Source organism: Monopterus albus, unplaced genomic scaffold, assembly GCF_001952655.1.
Source record: "Monopterus albus unplaced genomic scaffold, M_albus_1.0 scaffold36.1, whole genome shotgun sequence".
Taxonomy (NCBI): domain Eukaryota; kingdom Metazoa; phylum Chordata; class Actinopteri; order Synbranchiformes; family Synbranchidae; genus Monopterus; species Monopterus albus.
The window spans coordinates 57,559-77,076 of NW_018127916.1; the positions used below are offsets into that span (position 1 = coordinate 57,559).

At 41.4% G+C, this 19,518-nt stretch overlaps 2 protein-coding genes across 3 annotated transcripts in view; one reads left to right on the forward strand and one right to left on the reverse strand.

The window, feature by feature from the left end:
- The window catches only part of cunh1orf159 (chromosome unknown C1orf159 homolog), a 10,335-nt gene extending 7,918 nt beyond the window's left edge, over positions 1–2,417 (forward strand). The window contains exon 9 of the mRNA XM_020598007.1: positions 242–2,417. Within this exon, the coding sequence (XP_020453663.1) occupies positions 242–350 (109 nt within the window). The 3' untranslated portion in view covers positions 351–2,417. The remainder of the gene's footprint in view (positions 1–241) is intronic.
- Positions 2,418–8,885: 6,468 nt separating this feature from the next.
- rereb (arginine-glutamic acid dipeptide (RE) repeats b) lies at positions 8,886–19,372 on the reverse strand. Of its 2 annotated transcripts, none has more exons than XM_020598046.1 (17): positions 19,170–19,372; positions 18,334–18,382; positions 17,475–17,599; positions 16,535–16,634; positions 16,343–16,441; positions 15,880–15,960; positions 15,613–15,766; positions 15,413–15,499; positions 15,046–15,239; positions 14,704–14,862; positions 13,914–14,024; positions 12,582–13,702; positions 11,850–12,042; positions 11,055–11,757; positions 10,801–10,941; positions 10,535–10,709; positions 8,886–9,858 (listed from the first exon to the last, which is right to left on the reverse strand). In XM_020598046.1, exons 1-17 carry the CDS (start codon positions 19,193–19,195, stop codon positions 9,825–9,827), a joined length of 3,552 nt encoding a protein of 1,183 aa, XP_020453702.1. In that variant the 5' UTR covers positions 19,196–19,372; the 3' UTR covers positions 8,886–9,824. The 2 variants fall into 2 exon arrangements, with proteins under 2 accessions (XP_020453702.1, XP_020453701.1); XM_020598045.1 differs by having other exon boundaries at positions 8,887–9,858; positions 14,704–14,865.
- Positions 19,373–19,518: the final 146 nt, after the last annotated feature.

Genomic DNA, 19,518 nt, shown 5'->3' on the forward strand with positions numbered 1-19,518 from the left:
CAGGTTATAGTATTGTGTGAAGCTAGTGAGTAAATCCGAGCAGTTAAAACATTATCCAGGACTATTTGGCAATGCCAGTGAGGGTTTTTAGTCTTTTTGAGGAGTGTCGTATGCACAAAAGAGGTGATCTTGGATATAAGGGACACATAAGACATGCTAAATGGGGGTGCAACGGACAGCTTCAGTGCATGTCTCCTTGTTTTTTTACACATATGATTGTATGTTTTTGTATTTCTTTTGAAGTGAGGAAGCCAAGATATGTCAGAAGGGAGCGGCCCTCTGCGTCGTCAGCAGTGAACAGTGCCACCACCTTACCCAGCACATCCACTACTAAAGTCTATAATGTGTAGGAAGAGGGATGGGCATACTGGTGCAGGTAGGAGAGGAAGCTCAGAAAGGATGTTTGATTTTCTTCTCTTGTGAAGGTTCAGAAAAGTGAAAAAGACCAGCTGACTTGTGGCCAAATTAAACCGTAAATGCAGCTGGTGCATTTACTCGGTGTATTTTAATGAAAACAATCAGTACCCAGTCAGACCATTTTAACTCATTCACATTAAATTCATTTTTGTTCTTTGAAAATAAGCAGACACAACAATAACTACAAAATAATCCAGGAAAAAGTTTGAGTATTTGTTCATTTGAAATATCACAAGCCGAAGTGTATTTCCTGTGCACTCCTGCAGCATTGCTGTGATGAGTCATTCATCTCTCAGTCAAAACACTGTTATTAGGCAGTTTATCTGTTGTTTGACAGGTACAGTATATTCAGTTGACTTTTTAAACTTGGGCAATGAAAGTGTGACACATTGATAAAGAAATACTTCAACATTTAGGGAAATGTGCTTACAAAGAGAAGATGCCACTCCCTTGTCTGTAAAGTACATATGAGGCTGGAGCCACCAGCCAGTTAGCTTAGCTTAGCACAAAGACTGGAAAAATTAGGAACAGCTAGCCTGGTGCTCTCCAAAGGTTTAAAAAAAAAAAAAGTTGTACCTGTAAAAATCAGTAATTAACGCGTTATATCTCTCAAACTGCTCTTTATTTCCTGAGAACAGCTGGAATGTAATCGGCAACATCAAACTTTTTTTTGTCCCCTTTTGATTTTTTTTTTTTTTAAATTGGACCTAATGTGTTCATTAGCAAACTTTAGAGGTGCAGGAGGTTGATTTTTGTTATCTTTGTACAGAGTGAGGCTGGCTGCCCCTCATCTGTTTCCAGTGTTTGTGCTAAGCTAACATCTCCTGACACATTTACGTTCTATATCGATCCTCTCATCTGAGCAAGAAAGCAAAAGATGCATTTCCCAAAGTGTACAACTGTTATTTTAAGTGATCGGTTTCATAAATATGTGGATTTGTCTGTTTAAACTCAAGATGGATCCAGCCAGTGACCAAGCTGACAGTGACACTGATTTCTGGGACAAAGTGACGTCACTATGATGACATAATTATTATTTTAATTTTTTTTTTTTGCACGAGTACTACTTATTTGCACTTTGTAAAAAAGCACTGACTTTTACTTATTAGAATCAAGCCAAGTTTGTGTCTAGTAGCATTGGTATTCTTCTGGTGGACCAGGACGTTTTAGGGAGAGTTACTGTAGGAGCCGGATCGATGATTGATTAATTGATCTGTTTTATTTTGTTTCATATGTATTTAATTTTGTGAGCTCAGCCAAGGTGAACGTATTTCACGTGTACAACAAACACAGCAGCCCCCTTTTACCACAAAATCCTGTTTTCTTATCATATGAAGTTCTGTGATCCTTCTACTTTTTTTTTAAATACCTTTTTTTTCCCAATGAAGTACATTTTAATTCCAATATTTTTCTCTGCCTGCTGTCATCAGCTAATGTTGAACCTTAATTTAAAGAAATAATTAACTTGTTGATATCAAATATGGTTCAGATTGCTTTGTTTTATAACTGGCAACATTATTGTTGCATTGTGAACATTACTTGACTACTGTTAGCTTTGCCAAATGTTGTCTGAAGAAACTGGCTTTTACTGTATGCCATTACTGTGATTTTTGTGGGCCACTGAGTTTTATATGGGGAAACGTTTGGTCTCAATGTGATGAATAATATCCAGGGGCCTTGATTGTGCTCAGTTTTAAACAAAGGCTGGTTTCATTTGCTGTGCGGTATTAGATCATATAGTTTTTATATCTAGACAACACTAAGGCGGTAAAGATTCAGTTCCTTGTTCAGTATATGTGGAGCAATTTGAAATGAATCGGAAAAGCGATCATACCATGAATTTTTTTTAATTTATTTTTTTGCTTCGTATTTGCTGTTGTACAGACAACCATAAACTGAATACATGTACATATTGTTTTTATACAATTTGTGTATTGTAATGTATATATTCTAGTTTCAGTGCCATGAAGATGTGTGTAATGTTTGCAGAAATAAAGGACCTTTCCCTATTCATTGTTTCTGTGCTTTTTTTTTTAATGCACTAGTCATGGGATGGTAAATATAATCAAATTTACATTTATAGATGCATTTTGAAAATATACTGTATATTTACCCCACAGTCCTGTTTATTTCAGCATTTGCAGAAACTAGTGAAAGTGTTAAATACTCTAGGATTACAGTGATTGTAATGACAGCAAGGTTTTGTGATTAAAATCATATTTAGGAAGGAAATTCAACTAAAACAGGCTAAAGTGTGGTTTAAAAATAAAATATATTTGTAAATTTATAAAAAAGATTTGACATTTGCTCAGATTTTGTCATTTTAAGTTAATTATATGAATAAAATATCCTTTGTCACAACAGGAATGTCTACTGTTCATGTACTGTATGTCTGTTATGTTATAGTCTAAAAATATGATCCACTACTGATCTTACCCCTGAAAAATGTAGGGCAGCTTATATTTTAGTGCACAGAAATGTCAAACCTTTGTTAACATAGGGAAGGATGTTTGCACCAGCAGCTACATGTGACTGGACACACTCCTATATTTATAACAGCTGAGTGCAAGGCCCCAGCCTGACATATGCAAGGACAGACAGACACCAGAACAGAAATGTCCCTGCAGGGAGAAAACACTGGTGCCTTCAAACTGAACGTTTCCTCCCTTTGCAACAGGTAGGTTCTTATTTACTATTAAAAACATAGTACCACAGTACTTTACTGAAGCTTTGTGTTAGTTTGACCTTTAATGACTTTGACTTAAGGCAGAAGAAAGAGTTTAATAAAGAGTCTGTTATGCTGAAAATTAGTCTCATCTTAATAACTACACACCTTTATATACAATGAAAACATTTAAACCTGAAGATAAACAGTGCAAACATTGTTGACCAAATGCCAAATATAAGATACTGTATGTTTTAAGAAATTTGAGGAGGCACTGTTTATAGTAAAAATATGTTTATTTACTTTTGTAACAAGTTTGCATTTCTAAATAAAAACTCACAGAGAGTGTTTGTTAATTTGATACAGTAAACTGTACCCTGACACTGGACAGCTGAACGTCTTATCAGGTCACATGACCTAGAGTATTTTGGGGTCTGTTATGGAGCTTGTGCCCAAAGTCCTCTGCTGCTCTCAGAGGTCTTTAAACCACCATAGCAGCTTTTGTGCTTTTTAAACAACAGTTTCCTACTGGCACCTGATTACAAGCTAAGTAAAGCTTCAGAAAACACATTTAAATTCAGATGTGTTGATGTAACTACCTATAACTCAGTGGGCACATCAAGGATGAACTGTGCCTTGGTATTTTTGATGTAAAATCCTAATCAAAATCTGTAACATTCCAACCACTCATCTTTTTTCAGACTGAAGAGCATGTGATGTATTGAAATGGATGATCTAGATCATAGCATGCACATTGCTGAGTACGACTGGACAAGCTTCTGTGAGGACAGTGAGGAGTGCAGTTTGCAGCAGCCTTTACTTGCCTGCTCTGACAGCTTGAGCCTCAGCGAATCAGAGGATTCAACAAACTTGTGTTCAGTCTTCAGCACAGGCCAGCAGGAGCCACAGCAGAGTCCTGATGTGAGCAGTGATGAAGCTGAGAGCAGCTATGCAGGATGCAGCACAGAAGGAGCAAGCTGTTTTGAGTTACTGGTGCATCTGAACAAGAGTGCTACAGGAGGGGAACAAGACAGAGTGTCACAGGTGGAGTCTGAAATATGCCTCGTTTGTCCTGAAGGAAATACCCTCAGTGCAAAAGAGGTGCACATGAAAACTGCAGAAGACATCACAGAGGAGACAAATGACAGTAGAGACACACCTCAAACTGAACAAGTACATGTTCAGTGCTCAGGAGTATCAGGAGTGTTGAAAAGAGAAGATGAAGATCTGCAAATAGAAACTGATCATTCCAGAAACAAACATGATCCATTGTTTCTAATCCAAACAGAAGTAAATGTGAATGTGCAACATGCTACAGAGGGAACTGTGAGCGAGGACGTGAGCACTGTCGCTTCACATGCAGAGAAGGAGCGGTGGTTCGTGACAGTGAACGATAGCCCTGCAGGATGGCCGGTGGCTGCCACCTCTGTAAAAAAAAAAAGATGGCAAAAAAAACCCTGTAAGAACAGTCGCATTTGCAGTCGTAGGCAGGAGAAATCACTTGAACATGACTTGGAGTTGGAGATAAACAAAGATAAAAATGCATCTGAGGGGGGGAGGGACGTGAGGGGATTCACTCAATCAAAACAAAATTTGTTTCAAAGCTTAAGACAGTGTCCAAGTGCTGAAATAATTCCTGAGAGCACTTCAGATTTATTGCAAGTGTCTTGTGAAGTAGACACCGTGCCGGAAAAACAGGTATTCTCTCACTGCCCAAAAGGACATAATACTGAGCCAGTGGTGGACAGGAACAAACATGAACCTGGCAGCTCCACATCACTGGACACATTTACCCCTAAAGACCCTTCACAGCTGGACATTGTCAACTCAGACGAGCTCAAAGACAACGTTGAGTTCTCCTCTATTCACACTTATGACTCTGAAAACAGTTTGTCTGCTGCTGAATCAGTGGAGGAACCTCAACATCCTCTTAAAGACCATCTCACAGAAAAACAACAATTGCACTCCTCATTATCTCTAACAACCAACAGCCCTCTATCAAATCAGACTGATATACAGCACAGAGAAGTATATTGTTGTGATAGCACTCCCTGCTGTAGTGTACCAGCCACCAGCTGTGGTGGCTATGAAAGCACTATTGTTGAGCCTACCCTGACCTTTCCATCCGCCGGCCGAAGAGCCAACAAAACGCCAGATAATACTGCATGTAATCATGACACATGCAGCGCAGCACTCTGCATGCCCTCAGACAAGCCTGTACCCCAGAAACACAAAATCAATCTTTCGGCATCTGCTATTTCTTCAGGAAGTCTGCTCAGTCCTCTCCCTGTTCCTGATTTAACTATAACACCTTGCTTCATGGCCGACAGCCCTGAAACATATGGTGAAGCTGTCGGCCACATGCGACCTGTGTATGCCATTTCTACATTTTGGGATGAAATGGAAAAACTGACAATAAACGACATCTTGCAGCTTAGGATGAGTAGAAGCGCATCTCCCAGGGAAATACAAGAAACAGTGACATTAAATGTAGATGATCACAGTTCTTTGGTTGACACTTTGGAGCATCGTCTCTCTGACAGCGGTCTAATGGATGCATTGGACACTGCTGATTCTGACTATTTCACACAGCCTGATGAGTCCAAGCCACATCGCTCAAACTCTGAGTTTTCCACCTCAGATTTTGAAGAGGACTACTGGCAGTTTATTGGCACCAGCAGGAGCACCAGTCCCGATCCTCAAGGCAAAACCCAACAAAGAATGAATGACTCTCCTTTCTTCTTACAGGAGGAGGAGACATCCACGAGCTCTGATGGAAAGGAGACACCTGTGCTTTTAGAGGACTTCGCAGGACAGTGTTTTGAGGATCAGGAGTCACATACATGCAAACTTGCATGGCCAAGACAAATAACAAAAAGCAAAGGTATATACAAAATACAAGCTGAGAGCAGCTATTGGTCTCCAAAGGAAAACATGGTTGTGAAAGAGAGTGACAGCCTGGGGATACTAAGACCAGCGTCCTTCCTATCCGACACAAACATACTGGATAAACATTACCAAACAGCTTTTCCAGAAGTGTTTGAGTATATTTTCACAGAGGATGAACCAGAGAATGACTCTGGGCACGTCACTGTCTATGATCCAAAGGACATCTCAGTGTCCCCTGTGTCTGACTACACTCTCTGTACATTCAGGGATCAAATGTCATTCTCTCCCCTCCATGATTTCCAGTGCAGCAAAGAAAAGCCCGTTCCGATCTTCTCATGCACTCATCTCATGCTAAGAGAACTCACATTCCCAAAACCGGATTATGTTTTTTTGAGTGCAGACCGCAGGGAGGAGAACGTCTCTCCAGTCAGAGTCGTGTCTCGTGCTTTCACCCAGGCCAGTGGCTGCGAGTCATCAACAGCAGCTGGAGGTGGATCTCACAGTTGGAGAACTTTCCTGGCGATAAGGAAGATTAATTTCCATGACAAAGGTAGCATCTGGTGCCAGAGATCCGGGTGGGTTTTTCCAGTTGAGACTGAGACGATTGCCATAAAGACAGGGGGTCCACCAGTAACTGTGCTCAATGAGGAAAGAGTCTCTTCACCTCCTGCTCAAGTGTTTGGAGAGGTAGCAGTGAAGCAGAGGATCTGGGGAACCAGACATGCAACAAGTAAGACTGAGTTCTTTAAATGCTGGACAGGATGGAAAAACAATGTGTTAACAGCACAGCTACAACTAAATGAATTCTACAGACTTTTCGGTGCATGTTTGTCTCTCTGACAGGGCGAGAGGGCATCTTCTCTAAGCTGAAGCAGTCTGATATGTGTTTGGTCTGCATTGCCTTCGCCTCCTGGGTGCTAGGATCCTCTGATCCACAGGCTGATGATGCCTGGAAAGCAGGTACTGCGTGAAACCGTTATCATTCTGAAATACAGTATTAAAGGACCTGCCTTTTGTTGTAAGATTCTGAATTATTTTACATAGCACTGTTTTTGTTCTGGATTTTCTCACAGTTTAGCACCATCAGATTTAAAATGTGATTATTTTTAAGTGTTAAACCTTTAATAAATTGCAGGCAAGAATGTTTGGTAACACTTTTTAACAGGTCTTATTTCCAGTTATTTCCACATAATCTGCAAAGGAGTTTCCTAGAAAATAGAATAGAGAGTGGTCTGTTGGTACACTTGAATTATTTCTAAACGCTAAGTCAGCTCAACCTTTGTTATTGGGATAAATTTTCAAATAATAAACAAATCAGTATAAATATTCACAGGGGCTTGACTGCAGTAGTTTTTCGTGGAAAATTGTTAAATTAAAATTGTAACTGTTGCTTATTTAGTGAAGACATTGGATATTTCAGAGGCTTTAAGCACTAAACATGAAGAATACTGTATGGCTTGACAACATCCCATTCTACATACTAACCTCTACTGCAATCCTGTTCAGCTCTGCTAGCAAATGTGAGCGCACTGTCGGCGATCCAGTACCTGCAGCAGTATGTGAAGAATCCACCTCCTCTGGACAATCGCTGATACTTCATGGTGTCACAAGAAATGTCATTTCCAAACATTTTCACCTGGGTCCATCCATGTATGCATTGATTTCTAAAGTTACAAAACAGCATGTTATGGTAGAAGTTAGCAAGTTGCTGTTTCACAGGATAAAGCTGGTGACACTTTACATTTTCAACAAAGCCTCTAATACTGAAACCAAAAATTCATTACTCTCAATTTGTTCTGGCCCCCTAATGACTATTTTCACCAACACAGAAGGTGCACTAGTGAGTACTGCTAGCAGCAGGACTGTGTATAGGTCTGACCTAAAATAAATGGCAGTGACCCTGTTCCTGCTAATGGAAAATGTCAGCCAGTGCAATAGCGTGTCTCACTTATGTTTTTTTTAACAGCGTTTCAATGACAGAGGTTTATTACACAGAGAAATAAGCTAAATCAGGCTTTGGCAACACAGACAAAAGGATCAAGATGCTGTTGATTTTGACATTTTCATAGGATAAACAAGAGGAAATACTGAATGTCAACAGTCTTATTTTAAGTCATTTGCAGCCTGAAACTAGTTTGCCTCTTCAGCAAAAGCAAAAACATTTCATCTGCGTTTTAAACTTGTAAAAACTTTTGTCAGGTCTGGTAAACTGACACTGATACATGGACCATAATGCAAGTATAGAAACTTGTACCTTTAAACAGGTACCATTTTGTTAATGTACTGTTTTGCCTCAAACACGGATCTGTAGGTTATAGAGCTACAATCAAGCTAAACTGTAATAGCACTTACAAGTTTTTGATGTACTCATGCAAAGTGTCTGTGGAGGATGGAAATGATAAAAGTCTGACAAAGTCAAGTTGTGAATACAGTATTGGTCAGGTTTGTATGTATACTGGAGAAAAGGTTACAGTTGATTATTTAAGTTGTGAGTTTTGAAAACCTGGTCTGAAACAGCAGTGAATGTAAAACCAAACTGCTACAAATTCACGCCAAAAGATTTTCTCATTAGTGGCTTTGACTGAACACATCTTTGTAAGTACTGCTGTGTCAGATATTCCCTCTAAGTGATCTGTTGTTGTCAGTAACACTGTTTAAACACTTGTGTAAACTAAATTAGTTTCATCAGAACACTTCATATTCCTTGTCAAACAAAACGGGGTACATACAATTTTCAATGTATTACGGATTTTGTGCAATAAAACAATGAATATGCAACTGTCCTCTCAGTCTAAGCTGATCTATGCAGTTACTTTTCTACAGTTTATACCACTTGCCTTGTTTATACCCACACAGAAGAACGCCAAGTGCAAAAAAAAGGTGTCACTGCAGAAATATTTATTGAAATAAATATACAGTGGATACACATTCATATTATATCACATAAATATTGAATTTAGTGGTAGTTCTTTTTAAAGATCCAATAAACTGCCAAAGATTGTTTCTCTCCAATTGAATTATCAAAATTATTCAAATACACTGTTCTAAATTAACTGTCTGTAGTGACAGATCATAGTCCAATTAATAATCACCTCACAGTACAATACTATATAATGTTTATAGCTTATGATTTACTGCTATCGTACTGAATTAAGGGTCGAGTGTCCACGTCTACTGCTATATTATTATTATTATTATTATTCATTCATAGAATACTGTGAACATGTAATATTTACAATCACAAAATGAGCGAATAAAAGCTTCGGTTATATTGTGAAAAGATATTTTGATATATAAAACTTTAGGATTTAGACAAATACTTAGTAGATTTATAAGTAAAACAACCTCTACTGTACTTTCGGAGTCTAAACACCACAATGCAGCTTGCTACTCTAGTTTGCTGAAAACTAAAACATGCTAGATTGTTACAATCATTTGGACATCAATTTAAATTCTGTACAAGGAAATCATTTAGAAATCAATATAGGGATATTTAAACCCAACACCAAAGCCAGTCTGTGTTCATATCTCTTATTAGAGCATTTATATCACTGCATAAGAAACTGTTTGACAGTTTGTTAGAGAATATCCTTTTTTGTTTTTCATGTCCCATGAACGGGAGATTGTTCATTATTTTGATAATAAATCTAGTATGATGTCTTAAGTGATGAGATCTCAGACGAGCTATGGACTGTCCCGTTAAGTGCTGAACAAGGAATGCACGTAAAGATTCACATAGTCTTTTCTAAAATATGTTAAAACAAAAAACCGACATATTCTCTTATGGTCTCAAAATTACACTGTACTCTATTAGATATAAGTGTAGGGTTTCATAAAATGCACCACCTGGCACTCACGACGGCTTGTCACCTTCTTTCTTCATACGGCTTCAGAAGACAGAAACAAACGTGAGTTGGCTTGTCATGCAGGTTACATGAATACAACTAAATGTCACCCAATTTGGCTGCAGGGTGCAGTAAAACTATGTGAAGCAACTGTACAATAACAAAAAATGCTCAGGAAATATTAACGAATTGCCCCTATAAGCAGCATATTTACCATTAATGTAACAGCATGTTTTTAAACACGGGTAAATGAGAGAAATTAAGTTTCTTCATTTCTTTTATAGCATTATTTTATTCATTCCTAATATTTATTTTCAATTCATGCAGTCAGCTCTTGGCACAACAGTGACTTGACCACACCCTGTTCCCTGATCAAACTGCTTTGAGGCAGAGAATCTGAGCCAAGAATATTTATTACCCAATGTACCATTTTATTTTTCCTTATATTACATTAGAAAACGGGGGTTCTGCATTCTCACCGCAAACTAGATTCATGAAATTAGATTTTTTTTGAATGCAGAGTACCTTCATAATACTGGCTCCTATGTGATGCTTTAATGTATTTTATGTAAAAAAAAAACAACCAAAAACTAAAAGGCTTCAAAGACTCTTTGTCCAAAAGGCTGTTACGCATATGGGTTGTCATATATTCAGGCCAATATGCTACTGAATTATTACTTAAATGTTTGCAAGCTCTTCCAGCATTCAAAGACCTCACCTGTAATAATCTTCCTGACTTGGCAGAGGGCCTCCATGCAGGTGATGCCCATGCAGCCACTGTTGCTCCATTGCCATCCTCTGCAGCTCTGCAGACTGAGCATGCATGGCTTGGAGCTGGTGAGCAGCAGACATTGGAGGAATTGGGCCTGGCAGCTCTCGTGGATATGCAGCTCCTTTGGAAAGCAAAAACATAAGAAGAAACTAGAAAAGCTGCATTATGACAAGACTCAGTTTGCAGGCCGTAAAACTGTTAAGACTACAAACCAAACAACGGGTGGTGCAGCATCTCATGATCATGAGGAAGATCGCTGAGTAAAGGGTTGGGGATCGGGCCAGCAGGGAAGGGGATTCGGGCCAAACGTGGTCCTGTTGCCAGAGGGTCCACTAGAGGATGAGGGCCTGAACCTGTAGGTAGAAATACGAGGTACAGTAAACAGAGGTTACCTGTCCACCTCCAGACGGTTTTCTGTTGCCTAATTAGCTTCCCGAAATCCACAGAATCAACAATCCAACCTCACCTTGACCGAGGGGGTCCTGCTGGTGCAGATGGAGGTGAGAGTGAATGTGAGAGTGCTGGTGATGATGCGGTGTCACATTGAGCATCTGCAGCCTAGCAGCGGGGTCATTCGCCACAGAGGCCATCCTCTCCGCATGAAGCCGCTCTGCAGTGAGCCGCTCTGCGTAACTCAGCTCTGGGCGCAGCTGAGGTCCTGCCAGCACCATCCTCTCCCGCTCCAGATGGTTCAGCCCGGGATGGAAAGGTGCAAAGGGGTGGGGAGGCCCGGGAATGTGAGGAAAACCCAGTGCGCCATGTCTGGCAAAGTGCTCCATGGGGTTGGCCGAAGGGTGTAAGGTTTCCAGGTCTGGAGGCTTGACCTCAAAGCCAGGCTTCATCCGCTCACGGAGTTCTCTCTCTCTGAGGCTCCTCAGCTCACGCTCTCTCAGGCTGGGTTCAGCACTGTACAGGCCGGGCATATGGTAGGCCAGCAAGGGGTCGCCGGGGCTCAGGGACACATAGAAAGGATGGTTGCGGTTGGTGGGGGACATGACATGTGGTCGAGCGTATTCACTCAGGGTGCGCAGAGCAGGTGTATCAGGGCCAATGTAGGGGGGCACAGCAACTACACTGGTGGGCGGCTGATCAAAGGAGGGACGTCCGTGGCCCTGAGCTACCATCTGGGCCTCACTCATACGACTGTCATGGGAAGAGCTGGAGGCTCTCTATAAGTAAAGACAGTGTGTGAGATGACACTTACCTGGTTTGTGCAACAGAGATGATGTTTGAAAAAACAATGTAGGAGTGTTTCACTCACAGCGTTTCTGTCTGCCTCCCGTTCTCGTTCCTTCTCCCTTTCACGTTCTTGTCGAGCACTGAGCTCAGCCTCTTTCCTCGACTTTTCCACAGCCTCCTCCCTTTTCTTGGCCAGTTTAGAGGAAGAAAGGGGAGTGAAGAACAAGTCGGTTCTAGCACAGGAGTTGTAACCACGATCCAAGTGTTTGATAAACCTGAAAGAAATAACAGGTGTGCATTTGCCAAACTTAATTTACACAAAGTTGCAACAGGCTGAGAAGGTGTCATGTTATATTTGCAGTTTTGGGAATAATCCATGTCAGTTATAATGACATTTCAGGCACCAATCGCAGAGATTTAACCATGTTATATAAATCAGCTATTTGAAAATGAAAACTAAAGTGAATGTTAAAGTTATGGCCCAAACAAGCTGCTGAAAACATTCATGTGAGCTTTCAGAGCTCTTTCCTGGTTCAGCTTAGACCTTAAGTTATGCACACAAGCCGCTTTACAACTCAACTGACGACTATAACGGACATTTCTGATTAGTTCACTCTGGGTTTCACCTCCAATTGAGTGCCTTACTGTAGATAACTGGGGTAAAATGAGTTATTTGTTTAAATAATGTTTGGTTTTCAGGCCACTCAGGCTGATTGCTGTATTGTGAGTAATGTGGTATATGTGCTCTCATAGCAGTACAAAAGATGGTCAATTTTTTTAAAGGGCACTTTCTACAGAATGTCTTCAAGCATACCGTGCAGACTGGCTGGCGTGGCTTGCCATGTTAACAACGGTGGGCTCTGGCGAGGGGCTCCGAGGTGGAGACGGTGGGCTCTCTGCCTCTTCCATCTCATCCAGTGGCTCTTCTTTAATCTGAACATGCGATCCCCCTGCTGTGCTGTTTGCCGCGGGTCTCAGAGGAAGAGGTGGGAAGGAAGGCTGCAGGCTCGGGACAGGCCCAATAGCAGAGGATGTTAAAGAGGTGAGAGGATGTGAGGCTGCAGCAGCTGGTTGAGAAGTCGTAGTGCTCTTCACAAGGTGGGTTTGCACCTGAGAGATCACTGGGAGTTGGGTTGGAAGTGACTGCATTGGCAAAGGCTGTGACATGAGCTGAAGAGGGGGAGGTGGGGCACCAGGAGGATGCTGGTTGGGCAGAGAATTGAGGGGCTTTAGAGCAGGGGGAGGGGGCAGATTGGAGGGCATTTGGGGGAAAGGTGTAGAGGACTGGTGTGGTAGCTGCTTGTGTGAAGGTGGAATTGGGGTGGTGGGAGGAGGCTTGATTTGGGAGCCAGAAAGAGGAGGCTGGGGGAGCTGTGACTCCCTAAAGAAGGGTGGGGGTCGCTGGGGGGCCTGAGGCGACAGGCCATGTGACTGTCCAGGCTGCGCAGAGCTGAGAGCAGGGGGGACCTGAAAAGTCGGAGAAAGAGAGTTCTGACCCAATGGTAGAGGAGGTGGACCAGAAAGAGAGTGAGAGGCGGGCTGTGGTCGGCTGTTTGGACCCACTGTGGCAGGTGACTGACCAGCAGCTGGCTGTGGGGGGTCTGGGGAAGGAGGAGGGGGACTCTGAGCAGGATCAGTAGAGGGGATGCTTTGTGGTGACTGTGGAGCGATGGGAGGACCCTGAAAAGGGACAATCTGCAGGACTGGTGTGTCAGCCAGTATAGCAGCAGGGGCAGCGGGGTCTGGTGGGACGCCGTTCGGCTGGGCAGATGAGTCTGAGTCGCTTTCGTTGCCCCGCTGGGGGCTGGGAATGCTGGGCGAGGAGCTGCGGTTGTCTTGATCAATATCTTTGGTGTCACTGCTGCCATCATCCTGAGCACTGCGGCTTTCTGAAGAGCTCTCCTCCTCTGCGTCTGACCGGGAGCCCTGTGGATCCTGGTAGAGCAAATAAACCAGGATCATGCTGTGCCCAATTCATGCATACCAACATATTGTTAGATACTGTTCTGTGCTCAGATTATTCAGAATGAGCTTCCGAAATGGAATTATATCACAATGCTTTGAAACCCATTCCTGAATTTTAAGACTGTAGAGTAGTACGTGTTTTATTAAGTGGCATTTGACATTAAGTGACATTCCCTCTCACCTGCGTCTTTGGCCTTTTGGGTGCAACTTTTTCAGGCTCATCAGGCTCCTGAGCAGGACTCTCCCTTGCACGTTTTGTCGTCTTTGGTGACGTTACCTCCTCTTTTATCTTCTGCGGACACAGCAAAATATTTTGTAACACTGTGGTGTTAATTGTTGACAGAAGATGACTGACACTGAAACCATATTAACGTGCATCATAAAGGAACAACTACACAAACAAATATAACTTCATTTACATGTAAAGCTGGGACAAACTACATTTCATTACTTCAATTTCTTGAAGAACTCCCCAACAGTTACTGTCCAGTGAACTGCAAAGACAAATCTCCATGGCTTTGCAGTGGAGATAATTTTTTAAATCTGAATTTAAATGCCTCTTCTCGACATCTACAACACCATAAAAATACATCTGCAACTGTACTGGATGAAAATCTGCTGACAGCCCAAAATTAGAATAAAAAAAAAATCCTGTTCACTGTTAATAAAATACTGTTTCATAAGAGTGAATGCATGACTGCAAAGCAACCAGGAATCTGTATACATACAGGACTGTATATCCTGTACTTAAGTATTTGCCAGGTTGCTATGAGGCTGCTGACATCAGCTCACTTCCAACCGCAACATAATCGAAAAGCAGCCACACTGTCAGCCTCTTCATTTGTAGCACCTTCTTTCCCACTATGCAAGCAAGTGCTGCCAAACAGGCACTTTACCAGGTCACACAGGGTCAGTAACATCCTAACAGGTGCATATATACACAGTATACAAAATGTGTAGATTATGTTTACCTTGTTTGTCCTCTTTTTGGACTCATTCTTGTTGTCAGTGGAAGATGATCTCAGAGAGTTCAAAGTCACTCCACTAGGAGAGGGCTGGTTACTGAACCTCTGGTCCTCACTGGTGGGGGAGCCTGTGAGCCTCCTGTGGCCACTTCTTAATGACGACAGCTGCTTTAAAAAGTAGTCACAAGTTGACATCGTTAAAATGCAAGCAAAAAAGATGTTTCCCAGAATGTACAAGATATTTTCCCAGCAAACACATGAAACAGCATTCTGAAATCTGATTCCTTGTATATATTGATATGTTGTGTAGAGATGATTGTGTGACTGATCTGCCAGCCTCAGGCTTACAGGTGCCCTGCTGCGCCGGGTCCTCATGCCATGCTTGCTGTTCACCTCTTCCTCCCCTTTCACAGATTTAAACATGAATGCCGTGCCTGCAGATTTTGCAGCTATCGGCAGACATCTGTGTTTGTTTTCATATGTGCGACAAGTCGTGCACAGTAAAGCGTTGTCTCTTCCTCCTTGGTGCCAATCCTTAGAATCTGTTGGGGAAAAATGCCAGTTTCACAAACTGTTTAAAGAACCGTCAAGCACTTTTGCACATCCTATCCCAAGCATTTTCTTTACACTTAAGTTTGTGAAAACAAAGTATTAGCAACATATAAAATATAACCCTTTGCCCTATCAGAAAAATCTAAAACAGATTTATACTCACTTGTTGTACCACAGTGGCTGCAGCTCTTGGTTTCCTGCTCACTGTCTTCACTATCAAGATCATCCTCGCTGGCAGAACTCACATCCACTGCAAAACATAAGATCAGGAGAAAAGTCCAACTCATGTCAATGTCACACACCGCACAACCATGGAGGGGAAAAATAAACAGCAGTGATTTCCGAGGAATATGAAGTGGTCACCTGAATAATTTCGTGATGGGGTGCTGACAGGAACTGCAGCAGAATGGGTCTTTGCCTTACGGGAGGACGGCTGTCGGCGTTGTTGTCGACACGCTCGTGTTCCTGCAGCATCAGGAGTCTTCTTCCAGTGGTAATAGAAAGTGATCAGCTCTCCCTGATGGAAAAAAAAAAACAACAACAAAAGTTTCCGATCAAGAATATGGCAATATTCATATGAGTCACTGCACATATTACAAATTGTTCTGTATGCAATAAAGGTTGAATTACAGTCTTTTTGCTGGGCAGAAAGTCTTTCCGGATGCGGAAGAAATTCTTTCCATATTGTCTCAGGCCTTTGATGAAACGTTTCTATAGAGAAAACAGAAAGACAGGTGGGTATAGTAAAATATTACACATTGAAACAAAAGCCTCCAGTAATGATAATGTTAATCTTCATAAAACATGTCTGATGTGATTACTACAATAGACATATTAAAGTGATCAGCTATTTAAGATAGTGGTTAAAAACACTTTTACAGCAGGCTTGTATCATTGCTGCTTTAACAGCAGTTATTGAAGGTGATCAAAAATGTCATCTTTTTACTTTAAACTCCCTGCACTGTTAAACATGTTAGGTATATTTAAAATACATGAAAAGCTTTGTATCAGTTTAATAACCAATAATTTGATCTGGCTAAGGACTAACTAAACATCAGCACTGACGTTCTATTGCTGGCACAAGACGTCTCACCACATCATCCTCTGACCAGCATTTCTCAATGAGCTTTGGCAGAGGCTTCTTAACCAGACGCTGGAGAGCTTTCGCTGCATCATAATGACTTGCATGGAGCTAGTAATTGAGTAAAAAAAACAAACAGTTTGTAAATATGCAATAAAATATTGTTGTGGAATTTAATGGAAAATGGTGATTATAAATTCACACCATGTTGAGAGCGTTGAGTGTGGTATCATCTCGGGAGGCTGCTAAACAACCATCCTCTGTGGATCCACCATCGCACATCCCTGCAAACGCTGCCATGCTCCTTGAGAATTTAACACAACAGGCAAGTGCAAATTTTTTTTTTGTTTGTTTAATGCTCAATCTGATTCCAGCAGAAAACTTGAGCACATTTCTCTTTGTCCCTTGCCCCAGTTAGACCAGCTTTCTCGCCAACATAACGCCCAAGAAATCAGGTAAGAAGGCAATGAAATTGTTGCAGACACAACACTTCTCATTGGAGAAATCTATTCTACATTTTTTAATGAACACAAATGCCGCCAGTGGAAAAATGTGCTGAAGCCTTGAACAAACATCAAATCACCACTCATCCATCTGGAAACAAAAAGACTTAAATTACATTCACACATTTAAATGTTTTGCTTCTAGCTGAGAGCGGAACACACTGGCATTCACATGGGCCAACGACAAATGGTTCGGTTTTGCATTTACTTCCCCATTTGTGACACTTTTCTGACTACTGTGTTAAAAAGCTAGTAATCCTGTTTATTTTTTTGTGTTAATTTGTTAGAACAATAAAGGACCACCTAATCTATTATAAGCATTGGATTGTCTTATAGTGAAATAGTATTTGCTTGCAGCAACAATATATTTCTTTAGTTAAAGGATGGCAATGACAAAAACTTACATAATAAATGGAATTTTTTAGTTAAAGGTATTAAATAGCAGCTGCATCTTGTTTTTTTCTGGTAAGGATAAATCTGCAGGTAATTTATCAGAGATTATTATAAAATTAGATTAAGGTAACAATTAAAAAAAAAGATATTTTGGCCCTCTATTGCAAAGGCACTAGCCTTTACACATGCTCAAGACTGACAACATTTATCCAAGTACCACTAATCAAGTATAGAAAGCAGACACTGACCTTGCAGCCCTGAGGTACATGAGGAGGTCACAGTCGTTGACCCCAGGCGTCCACATCAGCTCCTCACCCTCTGTCTGCGTCTGTAAATTAGGAGCAGGCCGCGGCTGCAACTCTGGAAGCTTGGCCTGCAGAAAGAGACGAGACAGACATCTTTAGAAAACATCAACTGTACACTCTGCTAACATTTATATTAAAAAAATCCAAGTGCTTAATTTTTATTACATTTTCAAGAGCTCTAGAAGAAAAGGAAAAACAGCTGCTTCAATTTCAAATGTTATTTAGCTGGCAACTTTTAAAAAATAATGTATTACAATGTCTGACAAGGTATTTAATGGATAAAGGACAATATTCAAACAGATTCTGGTGTTTGATAATGCAGCAGTCTCTTTCCCATAAATATTGAAATAGGTTCTCAAATCTGAAAGGGTTGATCAGCAAAAAATGTGCAGTTTTGATAACTTTATAATAATCTTTTCAATACAAAAAAGGCAAATATTTTCTGGGTTTAGTTTTTCCAATGTGAGAATTGTGTTCTTTGTCAAACTGAACATCTTCTGGTTTTGGCCTGTAGGTCAGACAAGGTGTTAACTTCAGCTCTAGGAAGTGATACCAGTACATATTGTATAATTAGTTGCAGCCCTACACTGAGCAGACAGGTGTGATCAGCATCATTATGAACTTAAACCATGAAGACACTAAAGAGAAAACCTGTGAAAAGCAGGTAGGATTGCACATATTTCAGTTAGTGACTAAACATTGAGGTTTTCAAAACATTTCTTTAGCCAAATACAGTAGAAATAATTCGACTTTTGGATATACAAACTTCAAAATCCAGTATGAAATATTTAGCGAGGTTTACCTGATGACTTGGCCCCACTCTGATCTCACCCTGTGTGTTGTTCAGACTCCTGAAAACAACCAAACAGTTCATTGCTAGTATCAGTGTGTCCACTATGCTCACACAGTTAAAGACGGCCTCGTCTACACTACCTGTCAATTACTTCGTAATTGACGCCGAGCAGCAGCCTACACGCCCGGACGTCTCATCTGTGTGCAACCCTGGCTGCCTTCAGAGCAGCTTCCCTCCCACAAATCACTGAACCAATCTCAGCTGTGACCTGCGATGTCTCCTTACATTACACGATTGAAATCCGACGCAACAACCCATCAACATAAACGAGCTGCTCCTTTCTACGGTCACCACCATTACGAGAACAGTGTGCGCTACTTTGGAGATCTAACAAGTTGACAGTGCGAGCTGGATGAACGCGTCAAGCAGCTAATTTTTTGCCAAAGTATGCAAATAAATGCTAGTCTGCACATGTCGTTGGCATAACGTTACATACACCACCCATGTAAATACGCATAAATCCCGAAGGGAATTTAACAGCTGACTTTTTAACGATGCATACGGTCAATCTGCGTTATTGACATTGTTTAAAAAAAATAAACTGCTGCAGAAATGGCTACTAGCTCCGTTAAAACGAGCAGAAAACAGTTTTTCGACAGGAGGTGCTAGCTGCTAAAGAGACAGTAACATTATGTTATTTGGCTAGCTCGTTAGCCAGAACAACTTCGTGACCACTGACACTCCGACTGTTTCGTACAAACGGCGCTCAAAGTACCGACGGGGAAAAACCCCACTTGATACATACCAGCTATAGGTAAACGCAAACCGCATATTACTCAAATTACCTCCGCGGGCTGAACAGGTCGTCCATGTCGAAAGCTGTTTAGATGTGGCTTGTTGACACTACGCAGCGCCCCGATATACAAACTATGCGAATCCCCTATTACATGGCTATTCAAGATGGAGGCGGTGTAGTGGAGGGAGTCCGTTTTTCCCTTCCCTAGTGCAATGACCTCAGCAGCCACAGCGCAGCCTTCAGTTGTCTGGGTGTGTATAACTGAGCATGTGCCGAGGTTGCTCATCCGCTGCTGCGCAGGCGTCCATTAAGCATAACATATACGGTGTACTGCTGTGGTTCAGCAACATTATGCAAGCCAACACTCACCCACCACTGCCTGTAATGGTGTTAGTATT

Bases quoted from the DNA above. Each gene is read 5' to 3' on its own strand.
- rereb (XM_020598045.1), bottom strand. From the start codon at position 19,195: ATGGACGACCTGTTCAGCCCGCGGAG. The intron at 17,600-18,333 runs GTAAACCTCGCT...CTCTTTCTGCAG, and splicing joins GAGTGGGGCCAAGTCATCAG to GCCAAGCTTCCAGAGTTGCA. The intron at 15,767-15,879 runs GTAATTCAACCT...TTTTTCCATCAG, and splicing joins TTCTGCCCAGCAAAAAGACT to GGAGAGCTGATCACTTTCTA.